At 43.5% G+C, this 26944-nt stretch overlaps 1 protein-coding gene across 2 annotated transcripts in view; it reads left to right on the plus strand.

Moving 5' to 3' along the window:
• Positions 1-26944, plus strand: part of DNAH5 (dynein axonemal heavy chain 5) — a 208031-nt gene that overhangs the window by 170412 nt on the left and 10675 nt on the right. For both annotated transcript variants that reach the window (XM_084848148.1, XM_084848149.1), the window contains 11 exons: positions 659-841; positions 6597-6840; positions 8354-8468; positions 13335-13525; positions 14277-14398; positions 16443-16592; positions 18492-18737; positions 20426-20645; positions 21785-21990; positions 22459-22662; positions 23925-24140. In XM_084848148.1, coding sequence (XP_084704274.1) covers positions 659-841; positions 6597-6840; positions 8354-8468; positions 13335-13525; positions 14277-14398; positions 16443-16592; positions 18492-18737; positions 20426-20645; positions 21785-21990; positions 22459-22662; positions 23925-24140 — 2097 coding nt within the window. The remainder of the gene's footprint in view (positions 1-658; positions 842-6596; positions 6841-8353; positions 8469-13334; positions 13526-14276; positions 14399-16442; positions 16593-18491; positions 18738-20425; positions 20646-21784; positions 21991-22458; positions 22663-23924; positions 24141-26944) is intronic.

A 26944-nucleotide genomic window follows, 5' to 3' on the forward strand; every position in this document is an offset into this window, starting at 1 on the left:
CTGTTGAAGAGGCAAGCTGCTTTTCAGTTAATTTTAAGCTTTACTCTGAAAAAGTGGGTGTGATCTCTTCAGCATTTGTGTAAATTGTAAGAGATTTTCCAGCTCTTCAGCAAGCACTGTATTGCCATGTACCTGGGGTCCTTTTTTATGTTTGTCGCATGAAGGGTGGGAGCAATCAAAATCCTCTTCTCCACATGGAAATCTCTCTTTGCAAGATGGTGGTCTGCTTCTTTCACTGTCCAAACGACCATTGGTGGTCCCAGACCATGGGTTAAAAACCACAGCTACACAAAGATTGGGGGAGTGGGCAATGGTTCCACAAGCTTGCTGCTGTGGTGTTGGGTTGACCTGCTTGCTTATTGGTCTACAAAAGTGTTACATGCAAATGGCAAAACTGGCCTTTTCTATTCAGAATGAAGATTTGAAAGACTATATAGAAATAGATTAGTTTTAGAAGCAGGTCACTTTCAATGTGGTACACTAACAATGTTAAGCCATTATGTATGTGGGAATAGTTTGAAATGTTATTGTTTTATTTAAGTAAAAATAAAACAGAAGCTAGGTGTATTGTAAGCGACCAGTTGATGTTTGAAAGAGTACGATAGAGCTTGTAGCCTTCTAATTCCCTTTTACGCTCATCATTATTTTTGTTAATTAGGTAAAAGTTGGGGATAAAGAAGTGGATGTGATGAATGGCTTCAGACTTTATATTACCACCAAACTTCCAAATCCAGCATATACCCCTGAGATTAGCGCTCGCACCTCTATAATTGATTTTACTGTCACTATGAAAGGTCTGGAAGATCAGCTTCTAGGGAGAGTCATTCTAACAGAAAAGCAGGTAGGTGGAAGACCTTTTGGCAACAGTTTTAGAGTTATCATTTGCACACGGTTTTGTGACTGTTTGCTGAGACCATTTTTCCTCCTCTTATATTGGAAAGACAAGCTTCCCAGCTCCCTGGAATGTAGTGGAGCCCCCCTGAAACAATACATACAATAAATAAGATAGTGAAACAAAAGCCACACAATTCAGCAACATTCTTTCACTTGTGCCTTTGTTTTTCTCGTTTCCCACCGACTATTTCTGTGTTTACATTTTTAAGATTTCTTATGAACATATGAAACAGCCTTATGGTATGAGTCAGGCCTATTGTTTACTCTCACTGGCAGTGGGTCTCCTAGGTTTCAGGTAGACGTCCCTTTCCTAGCTCTTCTCCCTGAGAGTCATTAACTGAAGATACCAGTTGAACTTGGGACTTTCTGCATACAAAGCATCGCTAGCACTGAGCTCTTGCTCCTTGCGCAAAAGCTTGATTTTTGCAGAGGCCTCCTGTGATGTAAGCCACCCTCAGGTCCATCTGCCTCCGGTTTGGGAACAGCTGTGTTCACTGTCCCACAAGCTTCAGCCCCTAAATTCACCAGGTAAAAGAGACACCCAGTATGCCTGGTTGGTTCCTTTTACCCAACTAGGAGATGTGCACAGAAAATATGAACACTATTGGTAGCACAGAAGGATGAACAAGACGTGGGATTTTATAATTTAAAAATAGACAAAGTTTATTTAATACAAGAGGTGTTATTCTAAAAACCTGAGTTTCAAGTATTACAATATTCTAGAAAGAAAAAAGAGGGGAAAAATAGGTTACACATAAACTTCAGTAAAAGCAGACCAGATATCCAAATATAAGTTCATTTGCAAGTTGCACCTATATATCTGTTATATATATTTTTAGAAGATTGGTTTTGTTATGTTTTCTGTTGGTTTGTTACTTTTGTTTTGTTAAAATTCACAATAAAAACTTAAAATACAAGAGGTGTTATATCTTATAAGTGATCAGTCAGTTCTCGGCCTTACCCTGCCTACTCTATCCCTTCTAGCTCCTATTCCCACAACCCCACTATCTAGATGTAGCTTCATCAAACCCTAAGGCCCTGTCTCCCCTATCTCCAAACCCTACCCTTGTCTAACCAACGAACTATCTGTGCCTGCCTTTTATAAACTGAGTCTACTCACACACACACAAGCCCCTCTCACCTTTCACTCACTCATTACCAAACTGTTAACCCTAACTTACCTGTGTTCTGTTTAACACAACAAACACGTATAGACATTAATATAAACTCCATATGGCAAACATTCACCTCCCAAAATAGTTTTCTTCTAGCATAAGAACCCTTTTCTCCCCCAGGATTTTACCATACTGCTGAAAATGTTTGAAGAAGAACACTTTTCACAAAGACTTCCCTCGTGTGCATCACTTTCAAAATCTCCTTCCAGGGATCCGTAACATTAGCCCGGAGAGGTACTAATTAGTACTTCGGTACTAATGGAGCCACTTTAGCTACTATAGCATGCAGTTTTGTGCGAGTGCTCACGCTTCAGAGTGGGACATTTAGTAGCCCCATCATAGAATGACATTTCCCAGAAGTGGGGAGTAATGACCATTGTGTGAGTATGTCTTGAACTTGGATTACAAGCTGTATACCAGAGACAGTGTGGTTTGGGCCATGATTTGGCTGCTGGGTCTGAGCCTTGGAGGGCAACCATAGTTTGGAATCAGAGGGAGGGAATTGGAGTGCACAAACCCGGAGCTCAGATCTGATGGCCAAATGGTCCTTTGACATTATGTTCAAATCAGCCCGTTGTGTCTGTTCCTGTGTCATTTCTGCATGTGTTAGTGCCAAACCAGATATAACAACAAATGCATCTTTGGATTTAGCGTGCATCTTTTTAAAAAATGGAAATAGCAGCCTCTGGGAAGGGGGCTGATAATTTTTGGGATGGGTCATCCCAAAGTCATGTGTACTTTTTAAAAATGCAAACAGACACAGGGGTGGGTGATAATAACTGGTATATCAGCAAGCAGGGAGGAGGAGTTTAACCATTTCCTTCCCTGCTGTGGTCTTGATGAAAATTGCTTCCCTGAAGCTGCTATTTCCATAGGGGGAAAATCCCTCACTGGTGCCAGTGGGAGATTTCTTCCCAATACAAACAGTGACTTCGAAGGAGTGATTTTCATCAGGACGACCATAGGGGAAGAAAGGATTGAACTCTCTCTCCCTGCCTGCTTGGACCCCAAGAATTATCACCCCCCACCCACCCCAGCAGCTGCTGCTTGGATTTTCAAAAATGTGCTCATTAAATACAAAGATGTATTTCGTGCCACGTCTAGTTTGGCTCTTAGGTTGCCAGTTACCTTTCTCCTAGAAGCTAAATTGCTTCAGTTTGTGAAAGAGCTTTAGAATGAGTAGAAGAATGAAGACTTCATAAAGTAACATGTGTCCAGGCCAGCTCTAAATGCCTCCATTAATGGTTTGGACTACTGTGTCAATGATCGGGATGCCAATCCAATCAACAAAGTGTTCCACTGAGGTTTAACTAAAGAGCATATCACTTCTGGAAATGTGCGTAATAAGCTGTATCTATGCTTCCAATTTTAATACTTTAATACTTTAAGTATCTCAACTAGCAGGATGTGTCATGTGATGGTATCTAACACATCCACACTAAAAGAGGAATATCTTACACAATTATGTCTGCAATGTAGTAGCAAAATGGTTGTTCATGATATATATTGAAGTTGCTGCTATTGTCCAGAACACCCCCGCCCGTGCGCGCACACACACACACACACACAGACACACAACACCACTTTGTAGGCATGAGGTCATGTGATGGAGCTTTGCAATTACACCTGTTTGTATTCTGAAGACATCTCTTCTGTGCAACCTTTTCATTTTGAAATGGAAACTAATTAAAACAAACGAAATGAGCAAATGTTCCCTCGTTTCTTTCTGGATTACCTTTTCATCCTTCTTCATCAAAGATATTTGCATTTTTTATGCTCAGATTTCTGATCACAGCTTGTCCAAAGAAAACTCATAATTCTCATAAATTGCTTTCCCAATCCCCAATTACGCTTCCTTTTGTTTCTACAGATAGTGCATGCCATAGGTCTTTCTTTTATGCAAGGTTTTTTTTTTTTTAAGCTCGTTATGGTCAAGACATATTCTACAGAATGAGATCCACTTTTGAATTAGATGCAAATTAACTTTTTCATAACACTGACAATATGAAATTAATCATCCCTGTCTGTTCAATATTTGGATATACAGTGGTATTTTAATCAACCATAAATATAACATAACACAGGTTGCTTGCATGTGTGTTGCTTGTGGTGTAGCAAAGAAACTCCGGAATTTTGCCAATGGTGAAGAACTAATTGTTGCCTTTACTGCCCTTTTGTCTAGTTTGCTGTGGGCTCCACAGTGTCCAGGAACTGCTAGAACTAGGAATGCCACTAAATTTAATCCCAGCTGGAGTTTGAGTTGGATTCTTGGGTTCCTCTTGCAGTCAGCAATAACATGTGAGGCAAGTCCTGTTGTGGTCCAGGCTCTGAAATGGTTTCAGTGCATGTCCCATGGCCTCTGCCACATCGAACAGTTGATGATCGCCTTGACCCATTGATGAGCTGGATCTCTCTGAACTTGTGAGGCTGTTCTGAACACCACTCTGGACTGCTTGGGTGGGAGGCTGGAGTGCATTTGTTCCATGTTTCTTTTGCTCCCAGATGTTGGGTTGCTTCCATTAGACTCTAGGGTGAGAGTGGTTAGAATTGTAGAGCTGAGCAAAAAAACTGTGAAGATTAAATGATTCACACAACATCTAAATGATGAGACCCATCTAGGGTCCTCCCATTCATCATCCATCTGCTGGATAAGTGAGTTGTACTAATCTGCTCAGTTCCATATGCTCTGGATAATCTCATTGAGCAGAGTTTATTAAAGGGCAGGAGGAGTGGGGTGGGCTTCTGACTACCCTCTTCCCTAGAGGTCCTAGCTGTATTCCTGAACAAGACTTCTCCTCTTCCTTGCCTGCCAACCAATTTGTCAGGGTGGTTTTGCAGGTCATAGGGACTGTGGACATAGGAGGAGCCCTACATCTTGTCCTAGCTTATGGGCTGTCATGTGTGTTAAGAAGTCGGTAGACACATAATACATGAAACAAATTTTATTTGGGTCAGCTAGTATTTAGAATATGGAGTGAAAGCTTTCAAGTCTCCTTCAAACAGGGTGTGTGTGTGTGTGTGTGTGGTGGGGAGGAAGGGGGAACAATACTGTTAAGCTAGGGCAAGATGTTTATCCAGCACTCAAATGTCTGTTATACAGGGATGTATGAGAAATTTGTTTCAGTTTGGTTTTGATCAGGATTTACCCAGCTCACACCTTCCAGACTGAACATGGACTCAGAAGCAATTTGAGGTCAAAGTCTGAGCATGCAATGTGATTCACGGACAAAAAAAAAGTGTTCAACAGCATGTGTACATTTGAAAAATATGCATGAAAAATGCGTACTTTTGAGAAATGCACACAAATACACTTTAATCAATGGAAGAAAAATCGGTACATTTCAAAGATGCACACAATTGATGTGTTCATTTGGAAAAATACACATGAAACATGCACAGATTTTCATGCGAAAAGAAAAAAGGCTTGCAATCTGATGTGGACTCAAGTTGGAACGAGCTTCAAGATGGAATTCAAGGAATGTTGGCAAGCTCAAGGTTTGCAGTTTTGCACATCCCTGATGTTATATGCGGGAAGCGAAATGAAGTCAACTGTACACAAGAACTGCGTTGCCCAGATATCTAGCCCAGCATTCTGTTTTTCAGGTGCCTCTAGGTGCTCATAAGTAGGGTATGAAGGTGATAGCTCCTGTGCTATTTGGCCCCATCATCTGTTATTGAGAGGTGCACAACCTCTTCATAGGGAGGTTCCATTTAGTTATCCATTATGGCTAATATTTGCTAACAGACCTATCCTCCATGAATATGTTTATTAAAACTTTAAAAAGTCGTCTAAACTAGTAGCCTCAGCACACCTTGTAAATGATATGCTACGTGAAGATACTACTTTTGTAAGTGCATTCCATAGGTTGTGTGAAGAGGTAGCAGGGGTAGGCAACCTGGTGCCCTCCAGATGTTTTAGACTACAACTCCCACAATCTCTGACCATTGGTCATGCTGGCTGGGGCTGAATAGGAGTTGTAGTCCAAATCATCTGGAGGGGTCAGGTTGCATACTCCTGTACTATAATCTGCTTCATCAGATGACCCAAGATTTCCTTCTACTGACCCTCTTCACAGTGTTTACAAGCTTATAAACCTCTATCACCCCCCAGTTTTCTTTTTTTCCCTCTAAACTGAAACCCCCAGGCATTTTAGCCTTTTCTCATTGTGAACATGCTCCAGCCCTCCGTTTGTTTCAGTGATACCCTTTTCTGTACCTTTTCCAGACTATTATATCCTTTTTGAGAATGGGTAACTAGAACTGTATGCAATACAGTCTACAAGGTTTCAAACAGGTCTTCCAGGACCAATGCTGACAAATGCATTGAGATTGCTGACAAATGCATTTCCCTTTGGAAACATAGGTCTGGTGTCAAGTCATGTCTGTCTCCCTCTTGGGCTAGCAGTTAAGCTGTGTGTTACCCTCAGTATTGTACTGTATATGTGGCTCTGTGTCTTGTATATATTAATGACCCTGCTTCCAAAAATGCATGCCATTGATGTATGGCCTTCTGATGTGCTTTAATAGGAGCTGGAGAAAGAGCGAACTGATCTTATGGAAGATGTGACTGCTAACAAGAGGAAGATGAAAGAACTGGAAGATAACTTGCTGTATCGGCTGACAAGCACACAAGGCTCTCTAGTGGAAGATGAGAGTCTCATCATTGTACTTAGCAACACGAAGAAGACGGCAGAAGAGGTGACTCAGAAATTGCAAATTTCTGCTGAAACTGAAATACAGATTAATTCAGCCCGGGAGGAATACAGACCAGGTGAGCTGACTGCCCCTAGTGATGATGACCCAAGCATCTTAAGTCACTGATCAGAAGTGTGGCTGGAGCTGAGAGATCAGTATTAGAATATGAAAACATGAATCAGAGGGATTATACAGCTAATGCAAAGATGTGGTTTTCTTTGCATATAGTGTCTATAGGCAATGGAATATTGACAGGTCTATAGGAATTTCTAGACAACAATGTTCAAATGATCACTAGTATGAAGTTGAAACAATGCCTCTTGGTTCATTATCACTTTGTCCATATGATCCATCAGTATTGTCACAGCATCCTCTTCTCCCTATCGGTACACACCTTTCATCTTTCAGTTGGGCTTTCTCTTTAAAATGTATTGGTGTTCTGTGCTGTTTTTCTCCTCTTCCAGCAAATTTGTTTTAATCTATACATATGTACCTATTCATATGAAACCTAGTCTCATTATATACATCTTGAGAGATTTCTGCTACAGTGTATGAGTGATGGATACACCCACCCCCAATCCATTGCCAAAATCAGATTATTTTGCTGAGCGTCCAGTGGACATTCAGAAAATAATACATACTCCAAATTGTTTCTGGAATGGGTCAAGCCTCTAGATCCTGACATGCAGTGATGAAATTGCTGGATGCTAGAGCCAGAGATTCCACTGCATAGATTCCTAGGAGCCCTCCCTGCAAACTCCCCTTTCCCAGACTTACTGGGGATGTGGGGAGGTTAGCAGGAATCTATGCAGGAATCTAAGCCAAACACCAAATAGGCAGTGGTGTTTGACTTAGATTCCTGCGTTGAGCAGGGGGTTGGGCTCGATGGCCTTATAGGCCCCTTCCAACCCCACTATGCTATGATTCTATGAGGGGCAGTGAGGGAGGGCTCCTGGGAATGGCTGCAGGCTTAAATGGATTCCCAAACTTGGCACATTTGTGATCACATCACAAATAGATCCAGGGTTGTGGATTTTACTGTGATGCATCCACATTTCCGTGGTTTCCTGGACTGGTGTATTGGTGAGATTCTGATTATGGAGTAGCAACAACAAAAATGATTTCAGTCTGGAGTTTTGTTATGAGACCTTGCAACGGCCTTCTTCACATGGAGCTTTTATCCTGCTATTGAGACTGCTCACACATGGAAATTTGCGGGCCCTTTAAGTAACGTCATTAACTTTCAGGGTGTCTCCCGCTCTAAATTACCTTTATTCCATTTTTAAATAGATCAGAGATAATGAACTATCAAATTACCCCGCTTGTGTTCCACTTGAGTTCCCCCTGTGAAAAAGGAAAAGCCGCAAGAAGAGGAGCTCGGCCAACGATAAGGGGGAGAAGGAGGGGGGCGGGGGGCAAGAAGGAAGCTCATGTAAAGGGAGTCTGTTGTGATCCTGCATTTCAGATGGAAACAGAAAGCTCTGTTTTAAATGTGGGATTTTAGGCTGGTGTAGAGATGCTCAATGACTGTTTCAAGAGAGTACTTTTGTTCTGCGTCCTTTATTGAACAACATAACCTTTTTTTTCAGTTGCAACAAGAGGCAGCATTCTCTATTTCCTGATAACCGAGATGAGTATGGTTAACGTCATGTATCAAACTTCACTTCGACAGTTCTTGGGCCTGTTTGACCTTTCACTTGCCAGGTAACTGCACATTCTAAGCATTGGCTTAATCAAGATCAACAAACCATTTTCAAAGAGCTGAAGTGGTGTGATAGAGCCATTGTTGTTCGAAGTCCACAAACTCATTTGCTTTATTCCACAGTTCTCATGTCAAGCAGGTTCTGCTTGTTTCTGAAGCATTACAACTCTCCCCCCACCGCCAATCTGTTTGACCAGAGATGACAGTGGGATAGAGGGATAGAAAAATGCGCAAACTGTGATCAATAACTGTGCTGTCATATCACTTCTAACCATCTGCAGAATCTCCAGACTAGGTTTCTCTGAATGTATGTTTCTCTCCATGCTCCTCTTTTCCATTGAATGAGCAAGGTACCCTAATGCTTTCATCATCATCAAACACTCACAAAGTGCCAAAAAATTTCTAAGCACTGCACAGATATTGAAAGATAAGACCATCCCTTCCCGCAGGCTCCCAGTCTAATAGACACAATCCAAAAGGAAATGCATGCAGAAGTATTGGAGCAGCAGCTCCTTCTCTCACTGATGGATGGGGTCAGGCTAGTCTGTCTTCTAGTAGTTGTTCTTTCAGGCAGGGAAAGGTAAAACAAGCTCCCTGCAGCTGCTCCTTCTCTGACTGATGGAGGGGGCTAAGTTGGTCTCCCTCTTGCCATGTTATTCTTCCTAGGAGGCAGGGGGTCTCCCAGGGCCCTTGGGCCCAAAGAACAAGGCCTGAGTGTGCCGCCCTTCAGCTCTGCAGACTCAGGGCAATATAGTGGCACATAGCACAATCCTTTCTTTATCGATTTTCAGGCAATTTCTCATTTTAAGGACATTCCTGATTACCCTTCCTAAGCTTCCCCACCCACACACCGCTTTGACCCCCCCCCCCCCCCGTCGCAGCTGCCCGGCAATGTGGCTTCAAATCAACATGCCCTATGATACACCTTCCGATGTACTGCACGCTTCCCTAACAGACTTGCCGTGCCCTCTTTTTTTGCCATTATACTGAAATGCGCAGCTGTGCAGTCCTGTGAATGTGGGGGTGCGACACATCAGTGGCTGTTTTGAGGGGCTCTGCTGGATCTTTCCATCCCGTTTTAGGTAAAAAGTGGGTGTTCTGTGCTCCTTCCTTTCCGCACCATCAGTTTGTCCTTTCCTCAGCTTGAGACTCTCGCGATGGTTCGCACTCACAAGCATGAGCACTACGTGCCTGGCCATTGCTCCGAAATGGTGGCTGGAGTGATGTTGGTCCTCCCTCAAGGACCCCCCCCCCCATGGCCCTTGGGTACTGAGTTCACAACCGTTGCGAAGATAAGAAGCTGCAAAACTGTGCGAAAGTGTGATTAAATAGATGAAAACGCCCCTCTGTGCCTCTGTAGCTGTGCAGCTGAGAAGGGATGGGGGAGTAAAGGGGCATCACAGAGCGATGCAGGCACTACGCATGTCTACAACACGCTCACTGCAAAATGCGAAGTTGGTTTGGGGAAGGGACAGACGGCCTGCAACAGTGGGGAAACCCACAGCAAACCCAAAAAACTGCAGCAAAACGACTCCTTGGAACTTTGCATTTTCCAAGCGAAAACCACGGATGGCTGTGAAGTGGCGACTGCGTCGTCTATCACGAGGAACCTCAACTTGCACCCACCCGGAGTAAAAGCCAGGTGTAGATGGGGCCCAGGGAGTTTTTCTTCCAGTGTTTGTCTCCTAACTGTTGGGAGCTGGAAAAACAGAGAGAGAGAGAGATGAGCCATATAATGAAATGAAAATCCTACATCGAATACAAAAATCCTCTTAGGCTGTGTACTGATGTAGTAAGCATCAGGTTGTATTCAAAGGCTTGTTGAGCTTTCATTCTTGAAGATGCCAAAAACACTTCAGAGGAAGCTGAATATATAATATGACATCCAGAGAGATTGGGAGGCACTGGTTAGCTGGAAGCAATTTGTCTAGAGGTGGTGGAGAATTCCGCCACGGACCCCAATGAGGCCAGATTCCAAGAATCCAGCCCCTTTGGGGCCCATGGCGGAATGGATCACTCACCTCCGCCTGCCCTGGAATCCGTCCAGGCCGGCTCCCCTCCACGCGTCAATCCTATGGAGCCGGCTGCCAGGTCCGCATCGCTAGGTCCGCCATTTATGGCGGCATTTAGGCTAATCTACCAGCTTTACAGCCGCAAATGGCGTCATGGACGCCATTTGCGTCCGGAGTGAGTTAGCCCAGTGAAGTGATACGGGACGGCAATGGCGGCCGGCCGTATCGCTAGCAATGCGGACCCGGCGGCTGGCTCCAGAGGATCCCTGTAGAGTGGAGCCGGCCCCAATGGATTCTGGGGGAGGGACGGATCGCCTCCCCCCCCCATGGACCCCCCGTCAGACCAGAAAGGTAGGGGATCCGTACACCCCTAAATTTGTCCTTAAGGGCCAAAGGATACTGCTCTTCCTCCTTTCGAATAATTGTATATGTAAATGGCAGGGATAATTGCTTTTGTCTTCAAACACATGTGATGTGTGTTCTGAACCTGTTGCGTACCCCATCCAACCCCCTGCTCAATGCAGGAATCCAAGTCAGAGCATCCCCGACAGATGGCTGTCCAGCCTCGACTTGAATGCCTCCAATGTGGCACCACCTCCCTAGGTAATTGGTTCCATTGTCATATTGCTCTAACAGTCAGGAAGTTTTTCCTGATGTTCAGCTGGAATCTGGCTTCCTGTAACTTGAGGCCATTATTCCGTGTCCTGTACTCTGGGATGATCGAGAAGAGATCCTGCCCTTCCTCTTTGTGACAACCTTTCAAGTACTTGAAGAGCGCTATCCTATCTCCCCTCAGTCTTCTCTCCTCGAGGCTAAACATGCCCAGTTCTTTCAGTCTCTCTTCATAGGGCTTTGTTTCCAGTCCCCTGAATATCCTTGTTGCCCTCCTCTGAACCCTCTCCAGTTTGTCTGCATCCTTCTTAAAGTGTGGTGCCCAGAACTGGACACAGTACTCCAGATGAGGCCTAACCAGTGCTGAGTAGAGGGGAACTAGTACTTTCCAGGATTTGGAAGCGATGCTTCTATTAATGCAGCCTAAAATAGCATTTGCCTTTTTTGCAGCCACATCACATTGTTGGCTCATATTCGGCTTGTGATCGACAATTCCAAGATCCTTCTCGCTTGTAGTGTGGTTGAGCCACGTATCCCCCATCTTGTAACTGTGCATTTGGTTTCTTTTTCCTAGGTGCAGAACTTGGCATTTATCCCTATTAAATGCCATTCTGTTGTTTTCTGCCCAGCGCTCCAGTCTATCCAGATCACTTTGAATTTTGTTTCTGTCTTCCAAAGTATTAGCTATCCCGCCCAATTTTGTGTCATCTGCAAATCTGATCAGCATTCCATGCACCTCCTCCTCCAAGTCATTAATACAAATGGTGAAGAGCACTGGGCCCAGGACTGAGCCCTGCGGTACCTCGCTTGTTACCTCTCCCCAGTTTGAGAAGGTCCCATTGATAAGCACTCTTTGAATCCGATTCTGTAGCCAACTGTGGATCCACCGGATCGTTGTTTCATCTAGCCCACTTTGAGCTAGTTTGCTCATCCGCATATCATGGGGCACTTTGTCGAAAGCTTTGCTGAAGTCAAGGTATCTGATGTCTACAGCATTCCCACAGTCCACAAGGGAGGTTACTTGATCAAAAAATGAGATCAGATTCATCTGGCGGGATTTATTCTTGACAAACCCATGTTGGCTTCGAGTCATCACTGCATTGTTTTGAAGGTGCTTCCAGATGGATTGCTTGATCATCTGCTCCAGAATTTTCCCAGGGATTGATGTCAGACTGACCGGTCTGTAGTTCCCAGGTTCCTTCTTTTTACCCTTTTTGAAGATAGGGACAACATTAGCCCTCCTCCAGTCATCTGGCACTTCACCTGTCCGCCATGATTTCTCAAAGACAATAGACAGTGGTTCTGAGAGTTCTTCTGCCAGTTCCTTTATTACTCTAGGGTGCAGTTCATCTGGCCCTGGAGATTTGAACTCATTCAAAGTAATGAGGTGTTCTTTGACCATATGCCTGTCGATCTCAAGCTGCAATCCTGCCCCTTCAGCCTGTACTTCGCCTTTGCCAGGGGGGTCAGAGACCCTCTTTTGGGAGAAGGCTGAGCCAAAGTAGGAATTGAGCACTTCTGCCTTTTCTTTGTCATCTGTTACAATTTTGCCATCCTTACTTAATAGCTGAACCACCATTTCTCTCCTCTGTCTTTTACTATGCATGTAGCTGAAGAAAGCCTTTTTGTTGCGATTTGGAAAGCAGTGGCTTCCCAAATCCTCAAATTCTTTGACTGGAGATGCAGGGGACTGAACCTGTGACCACTCAGTTATTTCTACTGACAGAGCATCCCTGCCATGGAAAAATGCTGTTTAGCATGGCTTGCTCCTTTCAAGCACCATTTTACATTAAGCTGTGCTAGTCTGTAATATCCCTTATTTTTTGCACAGAGATTTTGTGTTATTATTTAGAATTCTGTCTTCAGAACCATTTCACCTGTGTCACGTTTTACCAAAAACACACACACATCCAGACAGGACATATAGGGATAAAGATCAAAAGAATCAACTATATAAAGCCAAAATACTGTGTGTGTCAGTCCATTAACGAGGCAGCTTAGCTCCCAGCAATTCAGAGAGGTCTAGGCTAGTCAGAGAGCTCTATTGGGTCATGTCAACTGAACGGTATTTAGTATCCTGTTGATTTGGTCTCTTTGACCTTGTTTGCTTCTGTGGTAGCTCAGGATTATGAAGTGGAGCTTTGAAAATACTTTCTTCTTTTCAGGAGAAAAAGCTTTCGAAAACCTTTATCCCAAAGGCACTGATTACACTTTCATTCCCCCCTCCCCCTTTCTTTTGAATAGGTCTGTCAAGAGCCCAATTACAAGCAAGAGAATAGCAAATATCATTGAGCATATGACCTACGAAGTGTACAGGTATGCTGCGCGAGGGCTTTATGAAGAGCACAAGTTCCTGTTCACGTTGCTACTTACCTTGAAGATTGACTTGCAGCGGGGCAGAGTCAAGCATGAGGAGTTCCTAACCCTGATTAAAGGTCAGACCTAGTGCAGACAATGCACAGCTGATTTGCTTAGTATTTCAGTCCCGTGTAATACCTTTTCTGTTGTGGCACCCGGATTGTGGAATGAGCTCCACAGAGAGGCTCGCCTGGCACCTACGTTGTGGTCTTTGGGGCACTAGGTGAAGACCTTATTTTCCCAGGCTTTTTAGTCTTTCAGTTTTTGTTGTTTTTAAATTTGTTACTGTATTTCAAACCTTTGCACTGTTGCTAGGCTTTGTTCTGGTTTTTATTTTTCATTTTGGGATACTTTAATTTTCAACTTTGACACTTTGACATTAAGTTTTATCATGTTGTATTTCATGGTTTTAATTGTTGTGAACCCCCCAGAGAGTTTCAGCTATTGGGCAGTATAGAAATATAATAAATAAGTAAAATAAAAATATGTAGACATTTGCATTCTGTATGCAATAGGGGACCTGCAGCATGACTGCCTACATAGCGTGCCCTCTCTGCCTATTGGATGTGCATTGTTTTTTTTGCATATTGGTCTGCAAGTATATGTAAACCCTGTCTGCAGAACCTGCATCTTTCAATTTTATGGTGTAGACTTTTAGGAAAATGTGAAGTCCAACATGTGCATAACAGGTGGGATAATGGGCAGCATAATCTCAACCCCCTCCCACCACCATGAATACAGGTTGAATATCTAACCTTTTTTTTATATCTCTAAAGAAAACTTTAGCAGCTCTTTTCAACCCATTTTTGTTATAACATCTCTTTCCAGGTGGCGCTTCTTTGGATCTGAAAGCTTGTCCCCCTAAGCCAGCTAAATGGATCCTGGATATGACTTGGTTAAATTTGGTGGAGCTCAGTAAACTGAGACAATTCTCAGATGTTCTTGACCAAGTAGGTAACTGACAATAGTCAAGGATTAAGAGATTTGGCATATTTAGTTCTCATGGTTTCATTGTATTGATGCTTGCATGCCATTTGCTATTTGCATTTTGAGGCAATTGCTGATGTGAACCTGCCTCAACCTGTATTGTCTGTCTGACTGGAAGGTGTAGGGCAAGCCAGCTGGAAGGCCGAAATCTACGTGTTGAACAGATATTTCAGAAACAAAGTTTCGGTTTCTGGTGTGGACCATGTTCTAATGTGGGGCAGTTTCACAGTTGTGGGACACACAACAAGAAGAGAGAAGTGATTCTCAAAGTGCCTGAAATATTTATTTTGCCCAATTTATTTCAGAAACAATTCCTCCTTCAGGGGCTTCTAAAAACAAACAAAATTTGTATAAAAAACATCGCTCACATTTAAAACCTTTTTATAAATGATAAAAGATTGCACAAATCATTTTCTATAACACAGCCAACGACAGACATACCTCTTATCACTGATAAATATAATATGTTTATAATACCTATTAAAATGTTCACCAGAACTATGTAGTCTTAATATTATATCCACCAACTTCTTTGAAAAGAGAGGCTCAACTTTTCTTTAATCTGGTGGCTTCATATTTGTGAACCTACTTGCATATATCTCAGAGTCAAACCTACTGAAATCTATCCTGAATAATAAATCAAACTCATGTACAATAGGCAGTATCCAATGCTGTCGCTGTGCTTGTGGGAATTACCGCTAGTACAACGGGAAGCTAGTACTGGGTAGCACAACCCAGGAAACTAGCTGAAACTATTGCTTCTACAATGGGACATGTCAGTGGAGCTCATGGAACAGTTTCCTGGCTAGTTTCCTAGGTTGTGCTAGCAAGCACTACCTTCCTGTTGCGCTAGTGGTCATTCCCTCTAGCGCAACGTGTTTAGCATTGGCGGATTGTCAGCATTGGATACTGCCCAAACACAGGAACTTTGGTCTCACATTACTGAGAAAGAGAGACAATTAAAAAAAAAAAATTACTTTTGTCTTCTTTACTCACTTGTCTTCTCACAAATATTCAGCAATGAGCCTTTCTTCTCCTTCCTCTGCTGGAACTAACTGAAAGATGGGGAGAAGCTTAGCCTGTTCTTATAGTCCTTACATGGGTACAGGTATGTAAGGATGGTACCTACAGGGGAGAGTTCTTTTCATCATGATTTGTGCTGCCTCGTTTACTCATGAGTAATCCCCTGAAATCCTTACCAAAAACTTAAAACAGTGGCAAGTATTCCAAATCCTCATTTAGACCTTCTGGGATAAGACTTTCAAGTTTCAAAATCCAAAACATCTCCCTTCTGTGGGGAAGCTTTGCATCTGGCTTTTGCTATTTTCCTATTACCCAAAAAGGACAATTCCTCAGTACTGTAGGCAATGATTTACTAATGGGGCTTCTGATCTTTTGTTTCGCATGCTGTTGAAGTGCTCACTCATATGCTTCTTCAGCTGTTTTTTAGTCTGATCTACATATATATTCTTTGTCATGGACATCTAGTTGCCTACACCAACGATTGTGGGGCCATCACTAAAAAAAGACCCTATTACTAATGGAAACCAATCTCACCACTGGGGATGTGGGGAGTGGCTACCACCAAAAGGAAAGCCTCATTTCCAGACCCCCAAGGCACAGGGACAAATATATAGGAGAAGATATCCTTAAAATATCCCAGGCTCGGGCTGTAAAGATCTTTAAAGGTTAAAGCAGTTCCTTGTGTTTTGCTCAGAAATTAACTGGTCATCAGTGAAGCTCTTGCAGTATGCTCCATGAGGCGTGTCCATGTTAAACGCCTAACTATCACATTTTGGACTAGTGAAATTTCCTAGCTGTCTTCAAGGGCAGTAATACATGAAGTGAATTACAGTAGTCAAGTTGAAAGGTTATCAAGGCATGAAAAGCAATCGCAAAGTCCTTCTTTTTTTCCGAAAGGGACACAGTGGCCTACCATTTAAGTTTCATGGAACTACAACGTCTCATTATCTATGGAATGTAATAAATATCTTCCCATGCTAACAGATTTCACGAACGGAAAAGCAGTGGAAAATTTGGTTTGATAAGGAGAAACCAGAGGAAGAACTTGTTCCCAGTGGCTATGACCAAGCTCTGGACTGCTTTAGACGTCTCCTCCTTATAAGGTCTTGGTGTCCTGATAGAACTATAGCTCAGGTAAGCAAGTGTGTTTGACAAGGATGTGAATAAAATGTCACCAGATGACAGATTGAGTCTAAAGTTTGGATGTTCTGTATAACACCTTTCAATACCAGAATGGTGAGAGTTCATTAACTTCATTGATAAAACAAGCTGAGTTATTTTGAGCCTAGAAAGACAAGCCAATACAAAACTAACAGGATTTTTTCCCCCTGTTTGTGTGCTCAATCCAGGTTGCCTTGATTGATAATTGGAATATACTTGCTAAGATGGCTAATGCTTGAAGTAGAATTATTGGCTGGATTCCCTCTTAGTCTTTTGAAGGAACTAATTGCATTTGTCCAATTGCACTAAAGTGAGAATCCTGTTAAGAAGTGAAGAGATGACTTAAGATCATAAGAAAAGCTATGCTGGATCAGACCAAGGGTCCATCTAGTCCAGCATTCTGTTCACACAGTAGCTAATCAGCTGTCAGCCAGGAACCCACAAACAGGACAAGCCGCACCCTCCCACCCATGTTCCCCACCAACTCGTGTAAATAGGCATACCGCCTCTGGTCCTGGAGGTAGCACACAGCTGTCAAGTTGGGACTTCATCCCCAAACCCTGCTAGTTCCTCCTATGCAACAAGAATCTTGGCCATTCCCAGTGCTGCACTCCTGAATGTTTGATGAGCAAAGGAACCGCTTGTATCACTTGTACTCTGGCAGAGAACTTGGGTTATTGGGTGGCTTAAACGTGCAATAAATAAAATAAAATCGAGTAGATGGGGCATAACTGGGGGTGGCAAATTCCCTTTTTCTGAGGGAGAAGGATTTGTACTGGGCTGCTGGGTTCTTGTTGTTTCTTTGTCCTTTCTAAAACGTAGTAGCATAATCTATTCTTGCCCCCACTGTTGCTTTTAGAGTGCTTTGCAGCATCTGGAGTGGGTGAGGCAAGGAAAGAGAGGCCATATTTATTGCCAGGATTTGAAAAGGCTGCTCCCTATTGTGGAGAAACTGCCCCATGGTTGTTGTTTTTTTTAATTTAAACTCTATGTTTATGTTTAATAGCTTCTCCATACATTTGAGGTTGCCTCAAGAGTAAGTGAGAATCTTATTTCTTTAAGAGTCGTGGAGTGTGTGAGATGTGCCCTTTTAGTTTTTACCTTAGTTATGTATGAGTAGCGTGATTATGAATCAAGTACAGACGCTGTGTAAAATAACCAAAACTATTTATTTAGCTTAAAATAACTAAATTATAAAAAGATTTCTTTAATATGAAGTTCTTGTTCTTGGTTACATCATGATTTAACCTCCTAACCTAACCTAAGGCCTAAGGCCACTATCCACTGCCCCTGCCCCCCCCTTCCCAGGAGATGATGATGCTAATCAAGCCAATCTGGGTCTGAACTACCTATATATTCAACTGTCTCCTTTAACCGACACTCCCTCACTCCAACACCCCCTCCCATCCAACATTCTCACTGACCAATCATCCGGCACCAGGCACTCAACCAATCATACGGTCCCATATGGTATCTTAAAGGTCGTTAAAGGCCTGAGGTGGGTGGTGATAACCTGCTGACTAAGAACTTCGCTTTTACTTCAGCGTGAAGTAAAAGTGAACCCTCTCTTGAGGGACCATAGGCTGGGAGAACAGACAACGGGTTTCGCTACACCTACATTTTTGGGAAGAACCTGGATTAGGGAAAGGGTTGGAACAATTGTTGGGTAGACTGATATTAGAAGAAGATGAGGGTGCATCAGATATGAGTATCTCCAATCATATGAATGTATGAACCTGATCTTATACTGAGTTAGACTACTGGTTCTTCTAGCCCAATATTGTTTCTTCTTAAAAAAAAAAAAAAAAAGCCTTTGCAATCATGTTTTCAAATAAATATGAAAAGTTGGTGTGCATTTATTTCTCTCACTAGGCTCGGAAATACATTATGGATACCATGGGGGAAAAATATGCAGAAGGGGTCATCCTAGATTTGGAGAAGATTTGGGAGGAATCTGATCCACGCACCCCCCTCACCTGCTTCCTCTCCATGGGCTCTGATCCTACGGATTCCATCATCGCCTTGGGGAAAAGATTGAAGATTGAGACGCGTTACGTCTCCATGGGCCAAGGGCAAGAGGTCCATGCACGCAAACTTCTGCAGCAAACTATGGCACATGTAAGACACACTCTGAACTCTGTTTTTGTGCAAGTCAGTCTTTGAATTTTTCAGGACACCATCAGTCATCAAGATAGGTTAGGCTACGCATGAACGTAGCATGAATGGTTGCTGAACTGTGCAGGACCAGTTCCTTCTTTTCTTCCTAAAAGGCCAAAATAGAATGATTTCAGTAGTATACTAAAACTGAAACAATGGGTTACGGAGATCAGCAATTCCATATGTCTTTGTCTGGTAATGACTAGTCAACGTGAGGCACAATCCTATATGCATTTATTCACAAGCAAGTTCCACTCTGTTAAGTGGGGCTTATGCTCTCATGAGTCTGTTTAGAATTGTGGCCTAAAATATGTGGCATGATGCTATCATGTTGTGAGTTTCCCTAACTCCCCAAATGGCCACCAATGGACTGTGGCAGTGGAGTGACAAACAGATGTTACAGGAAGGAGAAAAAGAAACGACATGGAGCTCCTGGTTTTAGCGCACACTTTCTGTCATGTCTGATTTCAGCCTATGGCTGGATCCATAGGCACGATTTACAACCACCGATGATAATGGAGAAACACAGATATGTATTTTTAGAGCTAGCTTTGTGAGTGTAGCTGAGGGAGAGGAGAGGGTTTTTTTAACAGTGTTAGGAAACAGTGAGACTATAGTATAAAGAAACAGCGAGACTGGCTGCCAATACACTTCCAGTCAGAATTCAAGGTGCTGGTGATGACATTAAAACCCTAAGCGGCTTGGGACCTTGATATTTGAGGGAGCACCTCTCCCTGTATATGCCTGCCTGAAGGTTGAGATCTGTTGGAGGGGCCCTCCTCTGCATCCCACCAGTGCGAGACATACACTATGGTGGGATGTGGGAGAGGGTCTTCTCTGCCGTGGCACCCCAGCTGTGGAATGCCCTCCCCTTGGAGGCCTGATAGATGTAGACACTGGTTTTGTTTCAGCACCAAGTTAAAACATGGCTTTTCATCAAAGCCTTTGAGGGCTAATTGAATTCCCTAAAGTTGCACACTGTTTTAACTGTTTTATTATTTTAGATTTCCTAGTTGGTATTAGCTTGTTTAATGGTTTAATATGATTTTAGCTGTTTAAATTATGTATTGTTTTATGCTGTTTAAATTGATTTTATCTGTATGTTGCCCTGAGATCTTAATGATACAGGGCGGGATACAAAAGTTTTAAAGAAAAAAATAAGAAATAACATGCATTGTTTGTTCTATTAGTTTGGGGGACATATATTTGTGCAGTGCGTATGTCACACTGATTGGTCAGCTGATTAGTATTGTGTATACATAAATCATTTTTTCATCTAAAAGTCTTTTGTTCAAAATAATTTCAGCCAAATTCTGATTCCTCACTCTGAAAATAAGACTAATACCCCTTTTGTCAAATCATCCATCAGTGTATACTTCCCAGGATGGAATCCACCGTGTGTGGATTTGACTACCCATCCAGACTGGGGAGAAGGAGATTTGAGTCTGAGCCTGTTTGGCCCCATTCTAAATCCCTTTGGGGATGGGGAGAAACAAAGTATTACACATTAGCACATAACACGTTTATGCCAGCGTTGTGGGGATGCGAACATTCATATCACTGGCAGATTAGTAATAATAATAGTAATAATAGTAATAATAATAATATTTTGGATTGTGCTGACTTCTCCTATGATTTCCTTTCCTTAGGGTGGATGGGCACTTTTGCAGAACTGCCACCTAGGGCTTGACTTTATGGATGAGTTGATGGACACCATTGTGGAAACAGAGATTGTTCATGAGGCTTTCCGCTTGTGGATGACGACAGAGGTTCACAAGCACTTTCCCATTACCCTTCTACAGATGTCTGTTAAATTCACCAATGAGCCTCCCCAGGGACTTAAAGCTGGCATAAAGAGGACCTATGGAGGTAAGTGACTTGTACTCCTCTCACCTTCTTCGTAGGTATTTCATAGAAATTCCAGCTTACAGTCACATGCTTTAAATCCAGTTGATTTCACTGGGACAAAACTATGCCTAAATTTCTCAAGAGTGCTCACATAGCTTTTTAATGTTATCTTGAGTGGTCAAATTGTACTGGGTATTTTACTTTGTGCAAGTATTTAAATGTATAAAAAAAAGGTAAAGGTGTCCCCAACCAGTCGTCTGACTCTAGGGTGCGGTGCTCATCCCCGTTTCTAAGCCAAAGAGCCAGCGCTGTCCGAAGACGCTTCCGTGGTCATGTGGTCGGCATGACTGAACACCGAGGTGCACGGAACGCTGTTACCTTTCCCGCCAAGGCGGTACCTATTTATCTACTTGCAATTTCTTGCTTTCGAACGGCTAGGTTGGCAGAAGCTGGGACTGAAGACGGGAGCTCACTCCGTCACGCAGCACTCGGGTCTCGAACTGCTGACCTGCCGACCTTCCAGTCTGCAGTTCAGCATCTTAACCACTAAGCCACCGCGGCCCCCATTTAATGTATAGGCTGTCCTAATAAATGGTTCAGGGCATGCCTATAAATATATTGCTAGACAATGTAATTTTTTATTTTCCCCTTGAAGTTGGGCTAAGTAGTCAATCAAAAATCAGTAACCACATATTTCACAAAGAAATGCGTTTGTTACTTTATTTGTCTGGAAAAATGTTGTGGATGACTGCCAGCATGGTATTAGAAACTTTTACTATTCATTATTTCTTTATGAATGTTATTTTTATGTGTATGGTGGGGTTACGGAACTAGGATTGCTACTATTCTATGTCCCCCCACTCCAAACTTAAATAGGTGTATTTTCAAAGTCTAACATCTAGGGCTCATTTTTTGTTATTGGTTCTAAACTCCCTGTCCTGAGAACTTAACTAATAAGCACAGTAACTTAACATGGTATTATTTTTGTGTACCTTATTGCAATATGAAAGGAAATGAAGAAATGGGTATGGGATAGGAAAAATGTAGCTCTAGAAAGTAAAATACAATTACTTTTCATATAGGACACTTTAAGGAGGCTCTACAGGACACTACCTAGAACTCCTAGTTTATGATGCTATCAAACCATCTCTTTGTAACAGGTGTGAGTCAGGATCTCTTGGATATCAGCAACATGGTACAGTGGAAGCCAATGCTCTATGCTGTAGCTTTTCTACACTCCACAGTCCAGGAAAGGAGAAAATTTGGACCTCTGGGATGGAATATTCCTTATGAATTCAATCAAGCTGATTTCAATGCCACAGTACAGTTTGTTCAGAACCATTTGGATGACATGGACATCAAAAAGGTACTTGGCACCACTTTGCTGAAAATAAATGTCTAACTTTGATAACTGAGTTGTTTCAACACGTCTTCTTTCTATAACTCTGCATATAAGTCAGTTGACCTTTTAAGTTAAAGGTGCATCAAGTTTGACTGGTTAGGGGTGAAGGTGGGGGATGGGAAGCCTCAACCCTTTCACCACACCCACCACCTCTACCGTATTCACCACCTTCTTTGATAGTCATTAGAGTATATAGGGTGGAAGGGGAAAGGCTAGTAGGTAGGGGCTGCAGGATGGGTGAGGGGATTGGGGAGGGTATCCAGCTCTGTAATGGGTCAAATTTGACTTGAACTGGCTTAGAATAAGCTAGGGAGTGGGGTATAGATCTCTCGGAATTCTTGGGATTTTCAGCAGTGGCTTTTATATATAAGAGAGATATTTTAGCACACTGCTGCTTGACATTACCCCTGTTTGTTTTCTGTTTTGTTTCAGGGTGTGTCATGGAATACTGTTCGTTACATGATAGGGGAGATTCAGTATGGTGGAAGAGTTACGGATGACTATGACAAGAGGCTGCTTAACACATTTGCTAAAGTGTGGTTCAGTGAAAACATGTTCAGCCAAGACTTCTCCTTCTACAAAGGCTACAGCATACCGAAGTGCACTGCAGTGGATCAGTATCTTCACTATGTACAGGTCTGTGCAATTAGCAAATTTATCAAAAGGAAAACTTAAGAGAGGCTCGGTGTAAGTTGGCCAAAAAACCCTTCCTTCCTGCACAAGGGCAGTTTACTTGTTTACTTCCTGTCTAATGGAGCTCCCTGTAGGGAAATTTCAGGTAGGAAATCTGAGGACATACATGAGGACCTATCAGGTATAACAGACTAGATACCAAGATGTGGAACTGAGTGAAATTTCCTACCTGTGGGCAAATTTGAGCCTGTGCTATGTTGGTAGTCTCCCATTACTGCCTTTCATCTTCAGAGACCTGGTGTAGTGTAGTGGCTCAGAGACTGAGTTTCGAATCAGGAAGTCCCTGATTCGAATCGCACCATGTGGCCTTAGGCAAACTGCTCTCAGATTCAGCCACCCCACCCCATCTGCAGTGGGTGGGGAATAATACTGACTTTCCTTATGGGATTGTTGCAAGGATTACAGATACATAATCCACCTGGAGTGCTTTGAATGCTTGAAAGGACTATACAAACTTTGGGTTGGATTGAGATTTACGCAGGGTCAATTGTGCTGATGGAAGTGGACCTTCCCACAGCAGCCCCTCCAGTCCCCTGAAAATGTTACACAGAGAGTCAGCTGACCCTGCTGAATGGGGTGAGCTGTGGTGTGGAGGGGGGGATCCCCCAAAATTGGGCAGAGGGACCTTCCACAAGCAGAGCCCTTCCTCTCATGGAAAGTCACGGCAGATCCTGGATCCAACCTGTTAAGTATGATTATTAAGTACTATTCTCCAACCTCATATAATGTCTTCCTAAAAGTTATCATGTATATATGGAAAAAATCTCTGTGGAGGACATCATTCTATGGTGTTCTGGACTGTTCCACATGAGAGACTGATTTGAATGTTCATGTGTCACTATAATAATGGTGGTACTCTATATTAGTAGCATGATCTTTAAACCGCACCTGTTTGAATTATTCTTTTATACTCCAATATACTGTTTTTCCCACCTTTTCTAAAATGTTTTAATGCCAAGGGCTTTATCAATAATACATGAAAATTGGGAGAATGTATTGATACAAGTTGTTTTATTTTTGCTCTCTGAAGATATGCCTGAACTGTCTGAAACTATTTTTTCCCTAAAAAATGGAAATTCTGTGTAATGTTGCAAACTTGTTCTGCTTCCCACTATTATTTTAGTTTTATTCATATTGGCTACCAGTGCTTGGAAAGCTTGTGTTTCTTAATCGGCTATATGTCTTCTTTGTGTTTCCCTTTATAGGGGTTGCCTGCTTATGATACTCCAGAAGTGTTTGGGCTGCATCCCAATGCAGACATTACTTACCAGAGCAAACTTGCAAAAGATGTGCTGGACACCATCCTCAGCATTCAGCCTAAAGACAGCTCCAGTGGAGGAGGTGAGACCAGAGAAGCAGTGGTTGGCAGGCTGGCTGATGACATGCTGGAGAAGCTTCCTGCAGACTATGTACCATTCGAGGTAAGAGAGTGGAATCCTTCTCACTGTAGAAGGCACTGGCTGCATTTGATTTCTTTTTAGACCTGCCCAATTGAAACAAAGCTTTTCTGTTCTTTTTTTAATGCTGTCTGTAGACATTTCCTTCAGATGCCGAGGAATGAGTTGTAGGTCAGGTTCAAAATAGGGATGAAAAGGCGGCTCAGGCACTCACCCAGCCCTAAAGTACTTGCGTCTTCTAAAATTCATACATACTTACATTGGAACAGTATAATTTGTATATAACAGACCAAAAAGTTATTTGGATTAATTATATATAAAATATCATCCAAAGAAAGGTAGCCCAATAAGAACTCTCTGTTACTGTACAATGAATAGGAAAAAAATCAATCCAAATGAATAGCAAAATCAAGTTTTCACAGGCACCACCTGTGAAGTTGATAATTCATGGATAATGCAGGATACATACATACATTTATTCCATCTCTTGGCCTGACTTGGTAACAATGTTTACAGTGGGATTTAGGAAACTCTAGTTCATATCCTGACAGCAAAAAGCTTCTCAGTAGGTTCTTCAGGTTTCCCATACAGAATTATGGATGTGTGGAGGGGGTCAGTTCTCTATTTTTATTTTATTTACTTATTAAATTTATTAATCACCCATCTGACTGGTCACCCAGCCACTCTGGGCGATGTACAACCCACCATAAACAATTTAAAACAATAAAATTTTACCATAATTTTTTTTAAAAAAAAAAATACCCTAACCCACCCCAAATGCCTGCCTGAACAACCACGTTTTTAATGCACGACGGAAGCTCATTAAAGAGGGGGCATGACGGAGTTCCCTAGGGAGGGAGTTCCACAGAGTGGGGGCCACCACAGAGAAGGCCCTCTCCCTCGTCCCCACCAGTCTAGCTGTCCTGGCTGATAGGACAGAGAGAAGGCTATCCGAGGCTGATCTTGTTAAGCGGCCTGTCTGGTGTTGCTGGAGGCGCTCCTTAAGATAGGCTGGGCCGGAACCATATAGGGTTTTAAAGGTCAAAACCAACACCTTGAATTTGGCCCGGAAAACAACTGGTAACCAGTGCAACTCCTTCAGCACTGGAGTGATGTGATCTCGCCGGCGGCTGCCTTTAATCAGGCGAGCCGCCGCGTTCTGTACCAGCTGCAGTTTCCGAACCGTCTTCAAGGGTAACCCCACGTAGAGCGCATTACAGTAGTCTAAACGAGAGGAGACCAGGGCATGTACTACCGATGGGAGCAGATGGTCGGGAAGGTAGGGGCGCAGCCGCCGTATCAGATGGAGTTGATACAGCGCTGTCCGGCTCACAGCTGACACCTGAGCCTCCATGGACAGCTGGGAGTCCAAAATGACCCCCAGGCTGCGGACCTGGTCTTTCAAGGGTAGCTGTACCCCATTCAACACCAGGTCAACATCCCCCAGCCTCCTCTTGTCTCCCACCAAAAGTACCTCGGTCTTGTCAGGGTTCAGCTTCAGCTTATTCCTCCCCATCCAGCCACTCACCGTCTCCAGACATTTGGACAGGGATTCTACGGCCAACCTTGGTGAAGATTTGAATGAGAGGTAGAGCTGCGTGTCATCCGCATATTGATGACACTGCACCCCAAACCTCCTGATGATAGCCCCCAGTGGCTTCACATAGATGTTAAATAGCATCGGGGAGAGGATGGAACCCTGTGGCACCCCACAAGTAAGTGGCCACGGGTCCGAAACCTCCTCTCCCAGTGCTACCCTCTGGTACCTGCCAGAGAGGAAGGACTGGAACCACCGCAATACAGTGTTTCCAATGCCCAACCCCTCCAGGCGGTCCAGGAGGATACCGTGGTCAACGGTATCAAAAGCCGCTGAGAGGTCGAGGAGAACAAGGAAGGAGCATTCACCCCTATCCAGAGCCCTCCTCATATCATCCACCAAGGCGACCAAGGCCGTTTCTGTCCCATGCCCAGGCCTGAAGCCCGACTGAAATGGGTCTAGATAATCAGTTTCTTCCAAGTGTGCCTTCAACTGCACCGCCACCACCCGCTCAATCACCTTGCCCAAAAATGGCAGATTTGAGACTGGGCGAAAGTTGTTCAGAACTTGAGGATCCAAGGAGGGCTTCTTTAAGAGCGGTCTTATCACTGCCTCCTTGAGGGCTGATGGCATCACTCCCTCCTCAAGGGAGGCGTTCACCACCGCCTTGATCCCCTCACCCAGTCTCTCTCTGCAGCTCATAATGAGCCAAGATGGGCAAGGATCAAGTAAGCAGGTGGTCGGCCTTACAGATGAAAGCACCTTGTCCACTTCATCAGGAGGAAGAAGCTGGAACCGATCCCACAAAACCGGTTTGCCACAGGCCGCCTCTTGCTCACTAACTGTATCCACAGTGTGCAGAGTAACACACCTAATCTGATCAATTTTATCTGCAAAGTGCCTTGCCAAAGCCTCACAGGAGGCCTTAGAATGCTCCAGTGGTTCCGGAGCCACAGGACCGACCAGGCTGCGGACCACTTGGAACAGCCTCCTGGGGCAGCACTCTGCAGACGCGATGGAGGCAGCATAATATTCCTTTTTTGCTGCCTTCACCGCCACATGATAGGCTGAAGATATAGCTCTAGCCCGTGTCTGATCGTCTTTGGAGCGAGACTTCCGCCACCGGCGCTCTAGCCGTCTCACCTCCTGTTTCAGAGCTCGTAACCGCGGATTGAACCATGGTGCAGTCCGAGCCCTGTTCAGGGGGAGAGGGCGTTTCGGAGCCACCCGATCTAATGCCCCAGTGATTGCGGCATTCCAGCCACCCACCAGGGTCTCGACCGAGTGGCCG

The sequence above is a fragment of the Heloderma suspectum genome, chromosome 4, assembly GCF_057233095.1.
Source record: "Heloderma suspectum isolate Gila_16-S chromosome 4, 16-S_ref, whole genome shotgun sequence".
In the NCBI taxonomy this organism is placed as follows: Eukaryota; Metazoa; Chordata; class Lepidosauria; order Squamata; family Helodermatidae; genus Heloderma; species Heloderma suspectum.